The sequence below is a fragment of the Mus caroli genome, unplaced genomic scaffold (genome assembly GCF_978045245.1).
Source record: "Mus caroli unplaced genomic scaffold, Mus_caroli_1 scaffold_18, whole genome shotgun sequence".
NCBI classification, from domain to species: Eukaryota; Metazoa; Chordata; class Mammalia; order Rodentia; family Muridae; genus Mus; species Mus caroli.
The window spans coordinates 19740262-19760944 of record NW_028227273.1 but is presented as its reverse complement, the minus strand read 5'-3'; the positions used below and the strand labels follow the sequence as shown (position 1 = coordinate 19760944).

The 20683-nt window shown below is 40.9% G+C and overlaps 1 protein-coding gene across 5 annotated transcripts in view; it reads left to right on the top strand.

Annotated features, from left to right (window-relative positions):
* Ltbp1 (latent transforming growth factor beta binding protein 1) overlaps positions 1-20683 on the top strand; it is a 387481-nt gene that overhangs the window by 203365 nt on the left and 163433 nt on the right. For all 5 annotated transcript variants that reach the window (XM_029471038.2, XM_029471037.2, XM_021185976.3 and 2 more), the window contains one exon: positions 18808-19032. In XM_029471038.2, coding sequence (XP_029326898.1) covers positions 18808-19032 — 225 coding nt within the window. The remainder of the gene's footprint in view (positions 1-18807; positions 19033-20683) is intronic.

Below are 20683 nucleotides of genomic sequence, written 5' to 3'. Positions count from 1 at the left end.
ACTGTATATAGCCTTTGCCTGAGTGGTATTACTGAGTTTCCGAGAAAGCTATTTGCAAATATATTACAGAAAAATGCCAGGCCGCTGTGAGTAGAGTGGGAACACACCCCTTTAGATAGCTGCAGCGATGCACTGCTAAGTTGGCCTGCATACACAAGGACCGAGATTGCCTTTATGGAATCTCTTGCTCGTTAGGGGGCAGGTTGTCATTTTCAGCTTGATATACCTATGTCCTTCCCTCCAAGTAGTGAAACTTGAGCTCCAGTCAGCACTTACCACTCAACAGATGAAATCCACCCCCTTAAATAAGAGTGGTGATTAGAAGACTATACAGTGTCCTCATGTCAGATGTTAAAACTTAAACACTGTTAGCCACATTTGATGTGGAAACATTTGTATCTTGCTTCATTTACTGATTTGGTTGGAGTTCTGAGAGCCAGAATTTCAAGAATAAAGACAAATGTAGCATCACACCACCCGGCATCTCATTTTGCAGATGGAGATATGATAACCCCCAAGAAGAGATCATTTGCCTTGGTCTGTAAAGATTGTTGACAGCGGATGTCCCTTGTTTGCGGGTATCTGGGATCTGCAGTGTTTACCATCTTGTACAGTTTGCCAGTATGACTACAGATGAGGATAAAAAAAAGAAAGAGAGATGAGATTTGGGAAGTAGTAGGTGCCTCTAGAGCACTATCTGCAATGAAGACTGTGGAGTGGAAATGTGGGGCTTGGATCCATCCACTGAGCTCCTCTGGGTATGCAAAGTATAAACTGGATGAAGTGAGAGAGCTCACAGCGGTGGCAAGGTTGATGATAAATGAAGAGGGAATCATAAACAAAGCCGAGGTGATGGATGGTCCCTTCCCAAAGTGGAAGCTTTGGTGTGTATGATGGCACTTCCTGCCTGCTGGCTATAAACAGAACACAGCACAGAAGCCTTGCCTAATGCTCACCCGCGTTAAAAATGGGCATTATTGATGTAATTCATGTTTGTATTCATTGATATTTTGTCTTTGTTAAAGTCCATATTTATCTTACTATGGTGCCGTGTCTTCTCAATCTGGGTATCTGATTGGTGGAGAGGGAATGAAGGTGACCAGCTGAGGTTTTAAAGCAGATAAATAGAAAATGTGCTCTGTTGGAGCAGGTGAACTGTGCCAATGATGTAAATCCATCTTTAAAGCTGTATTGATTATATGGCTCTTTGTATCCTGTTTAATGTAGGTACTGTTGTGGGATGCTGAGGGTGAGATGCTCTGGGTGGGATGCTTGCTGAGGCTCGGATACTGTGAGTGGGATGCTGAGGGCAGGGGTGTTGTAAATGACTCCATAGAAGAACCTTCTGTTACTGATCTCTTCCTCCCACCGTTTCATATGTATAACAGCATGTCTGGAGCCTCCAGCATGATTTTACTTGATGTAAAAAGTTACCTCTCTGCCTAGATTTTAAGCCAACTGATTACTATAAATATTTGTGAAGTTCCTTAGTCCTTGTAAAATGCAAATATTTTTTTAATCTCTAAACAATGAAATTATGTCTGTATTTTCACCTCTGGTCTCTAATAAATGCTTGTGCCCTTTACAAAAGGAAGGTGCATGTGGTCCCGGTTTAACGTCTGTTGAGATGTTTTCTTTTGTCTGAGAGTCTCTTTGGAACTGTCTTCTCCCTTTATCATGTACTATAGAATATATTAACATCCTATTTCACGTAATGAAAATGTCCCCCTGCCTTTAGAATGGTTATATGGTCAATGAGCTTTAAATATCCAGAAATTTAGCTTGACTCTGATGCCCAAAGCATTCTTTTAAACATTTAAGAATAGGAGCTGGGGAGATGGCACTGTCGGAATAGTACTTGTCATGTAAGCACAAGGACTTAAGTTTAATCCCCAAACCTTGTAAAAAAAAAAGTGGGATGGGGTATGCCCTTGTAACTCCAGCATCAAAGAGGTGGAGTTGGGCTGTTCCTTGTGTCTTATCAGCCATCCAGATTAGCCTACTTGACAAGTGGGTACCAGGCCAGTGAAAGACTATAAAAAATAAAATAAAAAGTAAAATACAATAAACTGGATGGTACCCAAGGAATATTAACACCTAAGGGTGTCGTCCTCTGGCCACTATATACGCATGGACCTGCACACACCTATCTGTGTACACACACACACACACACACATATTAAATATACTGAGGCTCAGGGACCCAAGGTCAAATCCCCCTGTGTGCAGGGGATGTGGAGTGCAGGGCCCCACACTACTCAACCCTGCTTACTTAACCTTATTCCATGGTTTTCCTTGGTTTTGTCTCCTATAACTTTTCTCCTCTGGTGCTCCGTTTTATTTTATATTTTGCTTTTCTTCTGCTTATATAGTTTGCCTCACATCCTTGTGGACAGCAATGGAAACAGCCCTTGTTCTCACTTCAGCAGACTTTGTCTGGCATTTCCTTGTCTTCTGCCTCCTTCCAAGTTCAGGGCTTTTCTAAGCTCTCCCACCAAAGGACTTTAGCTCATGTTATTGCCCTGTAAACACGCCGGGAGGGACTTTTCATAATACTGGATTCTTTTCCTTTTAAAATATAGCTTCCTCTCACTTCCTTGGTCAGGCTAGGCCAGATCACTCTATCTCCTATCTACTCTTTAGATAGAGTTTTTAGATAATTAAGAGCTCCCGGTAGGGTAGGTGATTTCCAAGCAAACCGTGACTGTTCCAGCAGGAGAAGCCCGTTGCACACTTCTGTCCTTGATCATGTATAAGGAGGAGGCCTCCTCGCTTCTTCTGTTCTGAATTCAGATAAAGGCAACCATCAAGGCATCCCCTTGACTCTCTCTCGACTTTGTTAGTTCTTCTTTGGACAGTGAAGCATACTAACTTCTAAGGAAGGAACATTGGTATTTTCTTTAGTTTCATAGGATCTGTAGGCAGCCCAAAAAAGAAAATAAAGGAAAAGAAAAGGAAAGAAAAGAAGAGAAAAGGAAAGGAAAGGAAAGGAAAGGAAAGGAAAGGAAAGGAAAGGAAAGGAAAGGAAAGGAAAGGAAAGGAAAGGAAAGGAAAGGAAAGGAAAGGGGAGAAAGAGATTGAGAGATTGTGTGTGTTTGTATGTGTGTGTTTATAGTGTTGGGTTTTTGTCAATGTTACCCAAGTGTTCTCCCATGGAGCTACATCCCTAGCTGGGTTGTCAATCACTATGTATCATAGTTATTATCTGAAGGTGTTACCTAGCTACAATACCAATCCACTTTTTTGACTAAAACAGAGGAGAAATCAGATGATAAAACTTTTGCTTTCTAAAAATGTTGCTGCCTTTGGGATATCAAGAGTGACTATGGAGACACAAGCTGAGGTCCTCTAAGAGAATGTTATTCTTCTCATCAAAGAGAAGTGGCAAAGCTGAAGTAGTTGAAGTAGCTGTCCCCCAATGCCATGTATGTACATGTTCTGTGCTTGGTAGGAATAGGCCTTCCTCAGATGGAGGGTTTTCTCTGTCCCACCTTTGGCACCGTAAGAAATAGTCGATCTGCTGTCTCAGAAAGTCCTAGTTTTCATGACTGGCTGCATGATGGTTTGGAACATTGTGAGAGCATCTTTTAGGAATGAGAAGCTTGAGAGATTTTATAGTCAAAGGGGATACTTGGGAAGAAAGAGAAAGCCTATCAGCATGGCCCAGAGTTTTTGTTTAGAACTTGTCTCCTTCGTATTTGAACCTAAACCTTTAATGTTTGTTATTTAAATCAGGTTCCAATTTGCAATGTAGAATGTGAAAATTCTGTCCTCCCAAGTTTCTGAGCACCAGGACTTGTTTTCCAGAGCACAGTGACGGATGGCAGGCATCTGAATCACTTGCTGTGTTTAGAACCTCTGACTTGTTCTTCCAAGCAGGCTCCTTTGGCTCCTTTTGGCCTTTTATAGTAGCATCATGAGATGCTTCAAGACATTGTCATGAAATTACACTTTCTGGAATAACAAAATGATGGTCCACATTGCCTCCTGCTATTGCGACAGACAGTTCTCTGGTGACTATATGATGCAATAAGATGAATTATGGCAGTGACCAGCAAAATGTCACTCCGACAAGGTTATGACACTTCTCAAGGCTGTGTTCTATGTTATACCTCGTAGTTAAATCTTCCAAAATATGTGGGCCGTAACTAGAGTTACAATTGGCATACAGCATACCACAGGCTTCTCATGCCAACCTACAGGATAACTCATTCTTGTTCTTCTTCGTGTCCTGAGGAGGCTTTCTAGAACCCTGGTGGCATAGATAACAGATCTTGCAGTGATGCTTAGAGATTGGTATGAACATTGAAATAGAAAGGAACTATTCATAGCTAAATCCTACAATCTGTACCTTGGCTCTAGTTTTTATTTTCATTATTATTTTTTTTAATATATAAAAGACAATGTCAGTGTAACAGAATTGCCTCGTGCAAACAGCTCAATCTGAAGTTACTGAGATGAGGAGACAAGGGACTTTCCACGCTGTCACTGAGACTCTAGAAAGCACTGGAACAAAAGTAGATATCTTGTTCCTCATTCATGAGTGGTTATAAACAGTGACCTTTTAGTGATTAAAACAAGCCAGGCAGAAGCAATTTCCCTGATGATTGGGCACATAAAGTTATTGGAGGTCATGCATGACTGTTATATTCTCCTAGACTAGCATAGCCTATAGGACAGTTGTAGGAAAGCTATCTCTGGAGCAAAAGGACATAGAGGAGCTAAGCCCACGTCAGGTTCAGAGTCTATTAGCATTACTAGACATATCTAATAAACGTCAACTGGCTAATTTTTCTTTAAAAGGTTATTTCTGTAAATTTATGGCAGTATAGATTATGGTAATTATTACTTTACATCTTTTAACAATATTATTTACTTACTTACATACATATTTAGGAAGGGTCTTACTATGTAGCCTTTAGGTGGGCTAGAACTTTCTATGTAGACCAGGTTGGTCTTGAACTCAGAGATCCACCTGCCTCTGCACACTAAATGCTGGGTTTAAAGGTGTGCACCACCGCCACCTACCTTTACTCTGCAGCTAAATAGACATCAAGCTGCACAGCTTTGAAATGTTGCTTTTGTGTGTGGTGGTGTGGTGGTGGTGGTGGTGGTGGTGGTGGTGGTGGTGGTGGTGTGTGTGTGTGTGTAAACAAGGGTGTAAGTAAATAAAGCAACAAAAACAAAGCACTAAGGCTAATGTCCATTAGGTTTTTTCTTTTCTTTTTTTTTTTTTTAACTAATCTATAATTCAAAATGTTGGAAACATGAAGAGTTTAAATGTTTTATTTCTTTGATTGAGAACTAGTCAATATCAGTGAAAGCATGTTTTATTTTTCTCTCACTGTATAACTTATGACATAGAATCTCTTTTCTGTCCTCTAAACCACCATCTGTGGGCCATGACCACTTTGGGGGATCAACCAGCTCTTTCATGGGGGATACCTAAGGGCATCTTACATATCAAATATTTACATTATGATTCATAATAGTAGCAAAATTGCAGTTAGGAAGTAGCAATGAAAATAATTTTATGATTGGGGATTGCCACACAGTGAGAAACTGCATGTTTGGAAGCAAATTCAAAGTAGTGCCGCGGTCAGACCAGCACCAGGGTAGCTAGGGCGCAGGGTCGGCTGACACTCGCCAGCTACTCACAACACCCGCCACAGGATCTTAAGACTTCTGGTGAGTGGAACACAGCTTCTGCTCCAATCCAATTGCGCGCGGGACCTGAGACTGCATTAGTTAGGGAAGCAGAAAACCGGCCTGAGTAGGGCCACAGGCCTCTTCCGGCCTGACCAGCACCGGGGTAGCTAGAGCGCAGGGTCGGCTGACACCCGCCAGCTACCCACAACACCCGCCACAGGATTTTGAGACTTCTGGTGAGTGGAACACAGCTTCTGCTCCAGTCCAATCGCGTGGGACCTGAGACTGCTTTGGTTGGGGAGGCAGAAATCCGGCCTGAGTAGGGCCACAAGCCTCTTCCTGTCTGAAAAACACCGGGGTAGCTAGAGTGCAGGGTCTGCTGACACCCGCCAGCTACCCAGGACACCCGCCACAGGATTTTGAGACTTCTGGTGTGTGGAACACAGAGTCTGCTCCAATCTTTAAACAGTGACAACAATAACAACTAATCCCAGAGATTACCAGATGGCGAAAGGTAAATGTAAGAATCTTACTAACAGAAACCAAGACCACTCACCATCATCAGAACCCAGCACTCCAACTTCGCCCAGTCCAGGGCACCCCAACACACCGGAAAAGCTAGACCCGGTTCTAAAAACATATCTCATGATGATGGTAGAGGACATCAAGAAGGACTTTAATAACACACTTAAAGAAATACAAAAGAACACTGGTAAACAGGTAGAAGACATTAAAGAGGAAGCACAAAAATCCCTTAAAGAATTGCAGGAGAACACTGCTAAACAGGTAGAAGACATTAAAGAGGAAGCACAAAAATTCCTTAAAGAATTGCAGGAGAACACTGCTAAACAGGTAGAAGACATTAAAGAGGAAGCACAAAAATCCATTAAAGAATTGCAGGAGAACACTGCTAAACAGGTAGAAGACATTAAAGAGGAAGCACAAAAATCCATTAAAGAATTGCAGGAAAACCAGACCAAACAGGTGATGGAATTGAATAAAACCATCCAAAACCTAAAAAGGGAAGTAGAAACAATGAAGAAAACCCAAATTGAGGCAACACTGGAGATAGAAACACTAGGAAAGAAATCTGGAACCATAGATACGAGCATCAGCAACAGAATACAAGAGATGGAAGAGAGAATCTCAGGTGCAGAAGACTCCATAGAGAACATCGGCACGACAATCAAAGAAAATACAAAATCCAAAAAGATCCTAACTCAAAACATCCAGGAAATCCAGGACAAAATGAGAAGACCAAACCTACAGATAATAGGAGTAGATGAGAATGAAGATTTTCAACTCAAAGGACCAGCAAATATCTTCAACAAAATTATAGAAGAAAACTTCCCAAACCTAAAGAAAAAGATGCCCATGAACATACAAGAAACTTACAGAACTTCAAATAGACTGGACCAGAAAAGAAATTCCTTCCGACACATAATAATCAGAACAACAAATGCACTAAATAAAGATAGAATACTAAAAGCAGTAAGGGAAAAAGGTCAAGTAACATATAAAGGCAAGCCTATCAGAATTATACCGGATTTTTCACCAGAGACTATGAAAGCCAGAAGGGCCTGGACAGATGTTATACAGAAACTAAGAGAACACAATTTCCAGCCCAGGCTACTATACCCAGCCAAACTCTCAATTACCATAGATGGAGAAACCAAAGTATTCCATGACAAAACCAAATTCACACATTATCTTTCCACGAATCCAGCCCTTGAAAGGATAATAACAGAAAAAAACCAATACAAGGACGGAAACCACGTCCTAGAAAAAGCAAGAAGGTAATCCCTCAACAAACCTAAAAGAAGACAGCCACAAGAACAGAACACCAACTCTAACAACAAAAATAAAAGGAAGCAACAATTACTTCTCCCTAATATCTCTTAATATCAATGGACTCAACTCGCCAATAAAAAGACATAGACTAACAGACTGGCTACAGAAACAGGACCCAACATTTTGCTGCTTACAGGAAACTAATCTCAGAGAAAAAGATAGACACTACCTCAGAATGAAAGGCTGGAAAACAATTTTCCAAGCAAATGGTAGGAAGAAACAAGCTGGAGTAGCCATTATAATATCTGATAAGATTGACTTCCAACCCAAAGTCATCAAAAAAGACAAGGAAGGGCACTTCATTCTCATCAAAGGTAAAATCCTCCAAGAGCAACTATCAATTCTGAATATCTATGCTCCAAATACAAGGGCAGCCACATTCATTAAAGATACTTTAGTAAAGCTCAAAGCACACATTGCACCTCACACAATAATAGTGGGAGACTTCAACACACCACTTTCACCAATGGACAGATCATGGAAGCAAAAACTAAACAGGGACACAGTGAAACTAACAGAGGTTATGAAACAAATGGGTCTAAAAGATATCTACAGAACATTTTATCCTAAAACAAAAGGATATACCTTCTTCTTAGCACCTCACAGTACCTTCTCCAAAATTGACCACATAATTGGTCACAAAACAAGCCTCAACATATACAAAAATATTGAAATTGTCCCATGCATCCTATCAGATCACCATGGAATAAGACTGATCTTAAATAACAAAATAAATAATAGAAAGCCAACACACACGTGGAAACTAAACAACACTCTTCTCAATGATACCTTGGTCAAGGAAGGAATAAAGAAAGAAATTAAGGACTTTCTGGAGTTTAATGAAAATGAAGCCACAACATACCCAAACTTATGGGACACATTGAAAGCATTTCTAAGAGGAAAACTCATAGCTCTGAGTGCCTCCAAAAAGAAACTAGAGAGAGCACACATTAGCAGCTTGACAACACACCTAAAAGCTCTAGAACGAAAGGAAGCAAATTCACCCAAGAGGAGTAGACTGCAAGAAATAATCAAACTCAGGGGTGAAATCAACCAAGTGGAAACAAGAAGAACAATTCAAAGAATCAACCAATCGAGGAGCTGGTTCTTTGAGAAAATCAACAAGATAGATAAACCCTTAGCCAGACTCACTAGAGGGCATAGGGAAAGTACTCTAATTAACAAAATCAGAAATGAAAAGGGAGACATAACAACAGACCCTGAAGAAATCCAAAACACCATCAGATCATTCTACAAAAGGGTATACTCAACAAAACTGGAGATCCTGGATGAAATGGACAAGTTTCTAGACAGATACCAGGTACCAAAGCTAAATCGAGATCAGGTTAATGATCTAAACAGTCCCATATCCCCTAAAGAAATAGAAGTAGTCATTAATAGTCTCCCAACCAAGAAAAGCCCAGGACCAGATGGGTTTAGTGCAGAGTTCTATCAAACCTTCAAAGAAGAACTAATCCCAGTTCTTCACAAATTATTCCACAAAATAGAATCAGAAGGTACTCTACCCAACTCATTCTATGAAGCCACAATTACTCTGATACCTAAACCACATAAAGACCCAACAAAAATAGAGAACTTCAGACGAATTTCCCTTATGAATATTGATGCAAAAATCCTCAATAAAGTTCTCGCTAACCGAATTCAAGAACACATCAAAACAATCATCCATCCTGACCAAGTAGGATTCATCCCAGGGATGCAAGGATGGTTCAATATACGAAAATCCATCAATGTAATCCATTATATAAACAAACTCAAAGACAAAAACCACATGATCATCTCGTTAGATGTTGAAAAAGCATTTGACAAAATCCAACACCCATTCATGATAAAAGTCTTGGAAAGATCAGGAATTCAAGGCCCATACCTAACCATGATAAAAGCAATATACAGCAAACCAGTAGCCAACATCAAAGTAAATGGTGAGAAGCTGGAAGCAATCCCACTAAAATCAGGGACTAGACAAGGCTGCCCACTCTCTCCCTACCTATTCAACATTGTACTTGAAGTCCTAGCCAGAGCAATTAGACAACAAAAGGAGATCAAGGGGATACAAATCGGAACACAAGAAGTCAAAATATCGCTTTTTGCAAATGATATGATAGTATACATAAGTGACCCTAAAAATTCCACCAGAGAACTCCTAAGTCTCATAAATAGCTTCGGTGAAGTAGCTGGATATAAAATTAACTCAAACAAATCATTGGCCTTTCTCTACACAAAGAGAAAGAAATTAGGGAAACAACACCCTTCTCAATAGTTACAAACAATATAAAATACCTTGGCGTGACTCTAACTAAGGAACTGAAAGATCTGTATGACAAGAACTTCAAGTCCCTGAAGAAAGAAATTAAAGAAGATCTCAGAAGATGGAAAAACCTCCCATGCTCATGGATTGGCAGGATCAACATTGTAAAAATGGCTATCTTGCCAAAAGCAATCTACAGATTCAATGCCATCCCCATCAAAATTCCAACTCAATTCTTCAACGAATTGGAAAGGGCAATCTGCAACTTCATCTGGAACAACAAAAAACCTAGGATAGCAAAAACTCTTCTCAAGAATAAAAGAACCTCTTGAGGAATCATCATGCCTGACCTAAAGCTGTACTACAGAGCAATTGTGATAAAAACTGCATGGTACTGGTATAACGACAGACAAGTAGACCAATGGAACAGAATTGAAGACCCTGAGATCAACCCACATACCTATGGTCACTTGATCTTTGACAAGGGAGCAAAAACCATCCAGTGGAAAAAAGACAGCATTTTCCACAAATGGTGCTGGCACAACTGGTGGTTATCATGTAGAAGAATGGGAATTGATCCATTTATACCTCCTTGTACCAAGGTCAAATCTAAGTGGATTAAGGAACTCCACATAATACCAGACACACTGAAACTTATAGAGGAGAAAGTAGGGAAAAGCCTCGAAGATATGGGTACAGGGGAAAAATTCCTGAATAGAACAGCAAAGGCTTGTGCTGTAAGATCGAGAATCGATAAATGGGACCTCATAAAGTTGCAAAGCTTCTGCAAGGCAAAAGACACCGTCAATAAGACAAAAAGACCACCAACAGATTGGGAAAGGATCTTTACCTATCCTAAATCAGATAGGGGACTAATATCCAATATATATAAGGAACTCAAGAAGGTGGACTCCAGAAAATCAATTAACCCCGTTAAAAAATGGGGCTCAGAACTGAACAAAGAATTCTCACCTGAGGAATACCGAATCGCTGAGAAGCACCTGAAAAAATGTTCAACATCCTTAATCATCAGGGAAATGCAAATCAAAACAACCCTGAGATTCCACCTCACACCAGTCAGAATGGCTAAGATCAAAAATTCAGGTGACAGCAGATGCTGGCGAGGATGTGGAGAAAGAGGAACACTCCTTCATTGTTGGTGGGATTGCAAGCTGGTACAACCACTCTGGAAATCAGTCTGGCGGTTCCTCAGAAAATTGGACATAATACTACCAGAGGATCCAGCACTACCTCTCCTGGGCATATATCCTGAAGATGTTCCAACCGGTAAGAAGGACACGTGCTCCACTATGTTCATAGCAGCCTTATTTATAATAGCCAGAAGCTGGAAAGAACCCAGATGTCCCTCAACAGAGGAATGGATACAGAAAATGTGGTACATTTACACAATGGAGTACTACTCAGCTATTAAAAGGAATGAATTTATGAAATTCCTAGGCAAATGGATGGATCTGGAGGGCATCATTCTGAGTGAGGTAACATATTCACAAAGGAACTCACACAATATGTACTCACTGATAAGTGGATATTAGCCCAAAAACTTAGGATACCCAAGATATAAGATACAATTTGTTAAACGCATGAAACTCAAGAAGAACGAAGAACAAAGTGTGGACACTGTGCCCCTTCTTGGAATTGGGAACAAAACACCCATGGAAAGAGTCACAGAGATAAAGTTTGGAGCTGTGAAGAAAGGATGGACCATCTAAAGACTGCCATATCCAGGAATCCATCCCATAATCAGCTTCCAAACGCTGACACCATTGCATACACTAGCAAGATTTTGCTGCAAGGACCCAGATATAGCTGTCTCTTGTGAGACAATCCCGGGGCCTAGCAAACACAGAAGTGGATACTCACAGTCAGCTATTGGATGGATCACAGGGCCCCCAATGGAGGAGCTAGAGAAAGTACCCAAGGAGCTAAAGGGAACTGCAACCCCATAGGTGGATCATTATTATGAACTAACCAGTACCCCAGAGCTCTTGACTCTAGCTGCATTTGTATCAAAAGATGGCCTAGTAGGCCATCACTGGAAAGAGAAGCCCATTGGACTTGCCAACTTTATATGCCCCAGTACAGGGGAATGCCAGGGCCAAGGGGTGGGGGTGGGTGGGTGGGGGACTGGGGGGGGAGTGTATTGGGGACTTTTTGGATAGCATTGGAAATGTAATTGAGGAAATTACCTAATAAAAAAAAAAGAAAAGAAAAAAAAAAAAAAACAAAGTAGTGCTGCGTTTGACTGTGCACCTGCCAGTTCTCCTTCCCAGAATGCCACAGTCCTTGCTGTCGGTGCCATCTTTTGATTATCTACTTTGGTTAAACATTCGCTCATTTTATTGCGTTGTAATTAGGAGGCAGCAGGCCTACCTGCCTTGAGGAATGTGCTCCGACTAAGAGATGTGTAAGACCCACTCATCACGGAACTTGAAAAGAGAGATAGGATTAGCCACTGGTTGGGATACCTACCTGCGATTATTGAAGTGATTGGTCGATGGAGATAGCATCAAAGCTTACATTTGAGGTGGTTGTTGAAGGCACTATGGTCAATACAAGTCCTGCAAGATATAAGGAAAAAGTGCCTGTGTTCCAGTGATGAATTATTCATAGACATTTGCATATCGTATCAGTAATTTAAATATGGGGCTGACTGTCTTTACCCAGGGTACATTGAGCTCATCAGCCGAGCCAAATCATGGCTTTGAAATTAAAGGTAGAATCGGACTGGGATTTAGAAGGTTACTGGCTTTGCTGGAGTCATTACGTCTTTTTTTTTTTTTTTGCCTGAGATTTCTCAGAGTAGATGGGATGCCAGTGGAAACTCAGGGGTTCTCCAGACCCCAGAGTTTGACTTCTGAAACACAGGGCTAGAACACGGTTTCTGGGCTGTGGCCTGGTAGTGTTTTCCACCACTTTCCTCCTCCACCTTCTCTGCTTCGCACACATCCTGCTGATCCTCCCAGAAGCATTGCGTTACCTCATCTTCCTTTCGATGCTTGCTGCCCTCGCCCTGAGCCTTGTTTTCAATCTGCTCCTCTGACAGTTTCCACACTCTGCCCCCCCGCCCCCGCCCCCCGGCAATTATCGCTTCTTCACTCAACTAATCCTGAGCACATCCACAAATCGACTTTTCTAGAACATGCTAGCTACCTTGCTAATCCTCTGCTTCAAGCCTCAGGATAACTTGTCTATTACTGAGTAAAATCCAAACCCCATACCATGTTAATAACCCCTTGGTTTGATGTAAGCCTTCACGGTCCAGCTTACTGCCTGATCCCTTCCATTCCTCTAAAAGCCTGGGTTTTAACAAGATTTGTTGACTCACTCTCTCCCAGACGAGCTACCTCTTCCTTTACACCGATGGTCTCACTAGAGTATACGGTCTGTAATCTCATTTTTGCTCAGTCCTAAAGATCTCACCCCAGGTCTATATTTTGAGAGCTGCTTTTTTGGTTATTTCTGAAGTTCCAAAGGATTTTATTCATTTTGACAGTCATTGTTTCTTTGTGGCTTTAGTTACGCTACATCATTTAATATCACTGACTAGCTGTAAAATTCTTGAAGGGTAAAGGCTCACTAACCCTTCTTTTATAACCTAAGAGAAGTATTTAACAAAATGGTAGGCACAAAACTTTATCTGTTATGCTTTCTTTGTGTTTATGACTATCTTTTTCTTTATATTTTCAGACTTGAAACATTTCTGCTAGATTCTGAGCTATGCATGAGGGCTAACATTTTTTTTTTTTCTTGAGCCCTATGGCTCCTACAATCATGGAACAGAGGTTTTTATTGTTATTATTTTATATTTTAAGAAATATTTTTATTAGATATTTTCTTAATTTACATTCCAAATATTATCCTCTTTCCTAGTTTCTCCTCCAAATATCTCTTATCCTCTTCCCCCTCCTCCTGCTCCCCACCTCCCTCCCCGACTCTTGCTTCCTGGCCCAGGCATTCCCCTGTACTAGAGCATAGAACCTTCACAGGACCAAGGGTCTCTCCTCCCATTGATGACTGACTAGGTCATCCACTGCTACATATGCAACTAGAGACATAAGTCCCTGTGTGTGTTTTCTTAGATTGATAGTTTAGTCCCAGGGAGCCCTGGGGTTATTGGTTAGTTAATATTGTTGCTCATCCTAGGGGGGCTGAAACCCCTTCAACTTCTTGGGTACTTTCTCTAGCTCCTTCACTGTGGACCCTGTCCTCCGTCTAATGGATAACTGTAAGCATCCACTTCTGTATTAGTAAGGCACTGGCATAGCCCCTCAGGAGACAGCTACATCAAGCTCCTGTCAGCAAGCTCCTGTTGGCATCTGCATGAGTGTCTGGGTTTGGTGGTTGTTTATGGGATGGATCCCTTTGTGGGGCAGTTTCTGGATGCCCATTCCTTCAGTCTCTGCTCAGAACTTTGTCTCTAACTCCTTCCATGAGTATTTTGTTCCCCCTTCTAAGAAGGATTGAAGTATGCACACTTTGGTCTTCCTTCTTCTTGAGTTTCATGTGTTTTACAAATTGTATCTTGGGTATTCTGAGCTTCTGGGCTAATATCCATTTATCAATGAGTGCATATCATGTGTGTTCTTTTGTGATTGGGTTACCTCACTAAGGATAATATCCTCCAGGTCCATCCATTTGTCTAAGAATTTCATGAATCCATTGTTTTTAATAGCTGAGTAGTACCCCATTAAATAAATGTACCATATTTTCTGTATCCATTCCTCTCTTGAGGGACATCTGGGTTCTTTCCAGCTTCTTGCTATTAGAAGTAAGGCTGCTATGAACATAGTGGAGCATTTGTCTTTATTACAAGTTGGAACATCTACTGAGTATATGCCCAAGAGTAGCATTGCGGGATCTTCTAGTAGAACTATGTCCAAATTTCTGAGGAACTGCCAAACTGATTTCCAGAGTGGTTGTACCAGCTTGCAATCCCACCAGCAATGAAGGAGTGTTCCTCTTTCTCCACATCCTCACCAGCATTTCCTGTCACCTGAGTTTTTGATCTTAGCCATTCTGACTGGTGTGAAGTGGAATTTCAGGTTCATGTTGGTTTGCATTTCCCTGATGATTAAGGATGTTGAACTTTTTTTCAGGTGCTTCTCAGCCATTTGGTATTACTCAGTTGAGAATTCTTTGTTTAGCTATGTACCCTATTTTTTTTAATATGGATATTTTGTTTTCTGGAGTCCAACTTCTTGAGTTCTTTATATATATTGAATATTAGCCACCTATCAGATTTAGGATTGGTAAGGATCTTTTTCCAATCTGTTGGTTGCTGTTTTGTTGTATTGACAGTGTCCTTTGCCTTACAGAAGCTTTGCAATTTTATGAGAGCCATTTGTGGATTCTTGATCTTATAGCACAAACCATTGAGGCTTCTGTTCAGGAATTTCCCCCCTGTGCCCATATCTTCTAGGCTCTTCCCCACTTTCTACTCTGTAAGTTTCAGTGTCTCTGGTTTTATATGGAGTTCCTTGATCCACTTAGGCTTGAGCTTTGTATAAGGAGATAAGAATGGATCAATTCACATTTTTCTACATGCTAACCACCAGTTGAGCCAGCACCATTTGTTGAAAATGCTATCTTCTTTCCACTGGATGGTTTTAGCTCCGCTGTCAAAGATCAAGTGACCATATGTGTGTGGGTTCATTTCTGGGTCTTCAGTTCTGTTCCACTGATCTACCTATCAGTCGCTGTACCACTACCATGCAGTTTTTATCACAATTGCTCTGTAGTACAGCTTGAGGTCAGGGATGGTGATTCCACCAGAGGTTCTTTTATTGTTGAGAGTCGTTTTTTGCTATCCTGTGGGAAGCCACATGTGCCGTTGCAGAGTGGCACAGGCTTCTGCTGGCCACCACGCATACATAGGCAGGAAAGTTTTTTGCCAAGATGAGGTTTTGAGAATTAACCAAAATTGACCAATCAGATGAGAGAGAAATTGACCAATCAGATGAGAGAGAAATTGACCAATCAGATGAGAGAGAAAGTAACCAATCAGATGTAGGCATGCAAATGAGGTGGTAAGCATCAACCAAGCACAACCAATCTGGGTATGAGACACGCCTCTCCTAGGCCTATATAAAGCAGCACCAGTGCTGGGCTCAGGGTCTATTCGCCTCTACAATCAAGCTCTCCCAATAAACGTGTGCAGAAGGATCCTGTTGCAGCGTTGTTCTTGCGGGCCGAGTCCGACGCGCACAAGACTATCCTAGGTTTTTTGTTATTCCAGATGAATTTGTAAATTGCCCTTTCTAACTCTGAAGAATTGAGTTGGAATTTTGATGGGGATTGCATTGAATCAGTAGATTGCTTTCAGTAAGATGACCATTTTTAGTATATTAATCCTGACAATCCATGAGCATGGGAGATCTTTCCATCTTCTGAGATCTTCTTCGATTTCTTTCTTCAGAGACTTGAGAAGTTTTTATCATACAGATCATTCACTTCCTTAGTTTGAGTCACACCAAGGTATTTTACATTATTTGTGACTATTGTGAAGGGTGTTGTTTCCTAATTTCTTTCTTAGCCTGTTTATCCTTTGTGTAGAGAAAGGCCACTGATTTATTTGAGTCAATTTTTTATGCAGCTACTTCACTGAAGTTGTTTATCATGTTTAGGAGGTGTCTGGTGGAGTTTATATATACTATCATATCATCTGCAAATAGTGATATTTTGACTTCTTCCTTTCCAGTTTGTATTCCTTTGATCTCCTTTTGTTGTCTAATTGCTCTGCCTAGGACTTCGAGTACTATATTGAATAGGTAGGGGGAAAGTGGGCAGCCTTGTCTAGTCCCTGATTTTAGTGGGATTGCTTCAAGTTTCTCTCCATTGAGTTTGATGTTGGCTTCTGGTCTGCTGTATATTGCTTTTATTATGTCTAGGTATGGGCCTTGAATTCCTGATCTTTCCAAGACTTTTAGCTTGAATGGGTGTTGGATTTTGTCAAATGGTTTCTCAGCATCTAATGAGATGATCATGTAGTTTTTGTCTTTAAGTTTGTTTATATAGTGGATTACGTTGATGGATTTCTGTATATTGAACCATCCCTGAATCCCTGGGATGAAGCCTACTTGATCATGATGGATGATCTTTTTGATGTGTTCTTGGATTCGGTTTTCAGGAATTTCATAGAGTATTTTTACATCGATATTCATAAGGGAAATTGGTCTGAAGTTCTCTTTCTTTGTTGGGTCTTTGTGTGGTTTAGGTATCAGAGTAATTGTGGCTTCATAGAACAAATTGGGTACAGTACCTTCTGTTTCTATTTTGTGCAACAGTTTGAGTAGTGGAGTTAGGTCCTCTTTGAAGGTCTGATAGAACTCTGCACTAAACCCATCAGGTCCTGGGCTTTTTTTGGTTGGGAGACTCTTAATGACTGTTTCTATTTCTTTAGGGGATACAGGACTGTTTAGATGGTTAATCTGATCCTGATTTAACTTTGCTACCTGGTATCTGTTTAGAAAATTCTCCATTTCATCCAGGTTTTCCAGTTGTATTGAGTATAGGCTTTTGTAGTTGGATCTGATGATTTTTTTTTGGATTTCCTCTGCTTCTGTTGTTATGTCTCCCTTTTCATTTCTGATTTTGTTAATTAGAATACGGTCTCTGTGCCCTCTAGTTATTCTGGCTAAGGGTTCGTCTATCTTACTGATTTTCTCAAAGAACCAGCTCCGGGTTTGGTTGATTCTTTGTATAGTTCTTTTTGTTTCTATTTGGCTGATTTCAACACTGAATTTGATTATTTCCTGCTTGTCTACTCCTCTTGGCCGAATTTGCTTCCTCTTGTTCTAGAGCTTCTAGGTGTGCTGTCAAGCTGGAGATATATGCTCTTTCCAGATTCTTTTTGGAGGCACTCAGAGCTATGAGTTTTCCTCTTAGGCCTGAGGGGTAACATCATACAGGACTGATTCTCTGGCCTCACAGAATGTTAGTGAGGGATATATATTTATGGGGAGAGAGAGAGAGAGAGAGAGAGAGTCAGATGAGTGTCAGAGATGTGACGTGAGGGATACTGACTGTACTTCTGAGGAAGCAGAGGCAAGGCATGCTCAGAGATGCAAGAGTGGGACACGGGACAGAGTCTAAAAGACAAGAAGAAAGTCTGTCTGCTGAAGGGAGCTGAGTAGGAGATATTCCAGGCAGAGGACTCCACAGCAAGTTTATCTGTGCTGAATAAATTTCAGTGGGCTATATTGTAAGAGTTGGGGCTGGCTCACAAATGATGAGGTTGCAGATGCAACAGGGCTCTAATGACTAAAAGAGGAATTCTAGAATTGATGTTGAATTAGTGGGTTGAGGGAGACACCACCACACTTTGCTAAAGACCATGGGTCTGGGGCTGTTAGAAGGGAGATGATCACAACTGTAGATGGTTTGGGTGTCGGGGATGGACAGGTGTGTATGGGATGTGTTCCTGGAGATACACGGTTGTAGACAATTTGAAGTTTAGCAAAATGCTTTAACAGGAATCCCACACTTGAGAACATGACGAAATCATAGTAGAGTATGTGGAGTTGGTCACGAAGATTTTAGAACCATACCACAGGGTGCAGCAGCAGCTTTTGAAGGACAAGCAAAGGAAAGCATCTGCAAAGGATATGCAGATGGAATAGGGAAGGAATCAGGAATTGGTTAGATGAACAAGACGCTATAGTAACCTAGGTGGACTGGAATATCTGCCTGTCAGACATAGTGACAGAGAGACTATTAGCGGCCTTAGGCAGATGGAATTCTATAGAGGAAAAAGAAAGTATGTGCTGTCCCAAAGTATCTTATAGTTATATTGAGAAGTAAAGAAACATTCTGGCAAATGTAGTCATGGAGGACACCACTTAAAGAACATAAAAACTAGAAAGAAATGAAGCTGAGAGGCTGTTCTTGTTCATGCAAGAAGAAACAGAATGTCCGTTAATAGAATGTGTGTTTGGTAGTGGAGGGAGGGTGCCAGATGATTGTTACTTAACCTCTGGGAAACTAACCAGCTTTCCACACTGTCTCTTTTTCCTTTTCAGTAATTTGCCATCTTCCGTGTATGAATGGTGGCCAGTGCAGTTCAAGGGACAAATGTCAGTGCCCTCCAAATTTCACAGGAAAGCTTTGCCAGATCCCTGTCCTTGGTGCCAGTATGCCTAAACTCTACCAGCATGCCCAGCAGCAGGGCAAGGCATTGGGGAGTCACGTCATCCATTCCACACATACCTTGCCTCTAACCATGACTAGCCAGCAAGGGGTCAAAGGTAAGCTTTTCATCCTCATTGTGCTCATTACCCAGTCTTCTGTCACCAGGTAGGAGTCACAAAGAAGTCTCTGCAGGTAGCGAGGCCTGGATTTAAAACAGAAGAAGGGTGTGGAAAATGGCAGTAGAGATCGAATATGGGCCACCCTATGTGGCTACAGTGAACCAGCCACTGGAAATTGATAGCCACAAGAAGTGCCTGCTTCTCTGTGGCTCCTAGCACCATGGAGTGATGGATGTGCCAGGTCAGAAACAGAAAGAGGAACCAGGTCAGGGTCAGGCCCTGACAGCAGCAATAAACCATGGACCACACCGTACCTAATAATGAATCCTGTAGCTGACAGATACTTGGTTTGAGTCCTCCACAGTCACTTAGCTTCACTGGGCTTCAGTCTGTCCATCTGTAGGGGAAGGCAAACTAGGTCACTTGGAGCTCAAACGTTCTGTGACTAATTCATTCTTTCAAAGCTGGCATACTTAGAAATATACGACTTTAAAAGGGGGTCAGTGAAGTGTTACTGGATCTGACTCTTTTTTTTTTTTTTTTCCGTTTTTTGAGACAGGGTTTCTCTGTGTAGCCCTGACTGTCCTGGAACTCACTCTGTAGACCAGGCTGGCCTTGAACTCAGAAATCCTCCTGCCTCTGCCTTCCAAGTGCTGGGATTAAAGGTGTGAGCCATCACTGCCCAGCTGGATCTGACTCTTTAAACCCTGAATATTTGTGTCAGAAAATGAACTTTTTTGTCTGAAATTTTCTTGGAAAGTGTAGAAAGGCACACATATAAGAAACATACGTTAATATGTCACCAGAAAGCATTCAAGTGCGTATCTATATGAGATATGTAAAACAAACAGATAAAAGAAGCATGCTTTGTGAAACTGGATCTCTACTTTTAATGGAAAAAAACTAAGTCCAAAATTATGCAAAAGAAGTTTCTATAGGCATTGGAAATGTAATTGAGGAAAATACATAATAAAAAATATTAAAAAAAAGAAAAGAAAAAGTAAAAAAATTAAAAAAAGAAGTTTCTATAGAAGAAATTTCATGAATATACAAAAGTAACTAATCTCTTAGAACCATTTGTCATGTGGTAAGGTGGGCTCACATATGGTAAGAGCATTATGAATTCATAATTGTGTGATCCTAGTTAAATAATATTCTTGTCTTTAAATATATCACTTTGAGATACTTTAAAGTTTGTATATTGTAGTTTTACTTAAAATTTTTATTATATAATCATTTGTGTCATTCTGTGTGTGTGTGTGTTTGTGCATGTATTTGTGTGTGTGTGTGTGTGTGTGTGGTTGCACTTGTATGTGTACCACAGAGATCAGAGGACAATTATGAAGTCAGTTTTCTCCTTCCACCACGTGTATCCTGGGGATCAAACTCAAGTCATCAGACTTGGTGGCAGACACCCTTAGCAACTGAACCACCTTATCAGTCCACAGTTTGTTTTTTTTAACTGCATAAACTTGTCAGTTTGAGTACAAAGTTCCCAAGAATTTTGATGTCTATGCCACAAAAAGATTCTTTGTATATGTTATCCCGTGTGGTGTCTATTGGTAGGTGTGTTTGTATAAAATACATTTCATGTTTTAAAAAATCCCGACTTTCCCATTAATTCGTCACGATTAACAAATTGTCCTCC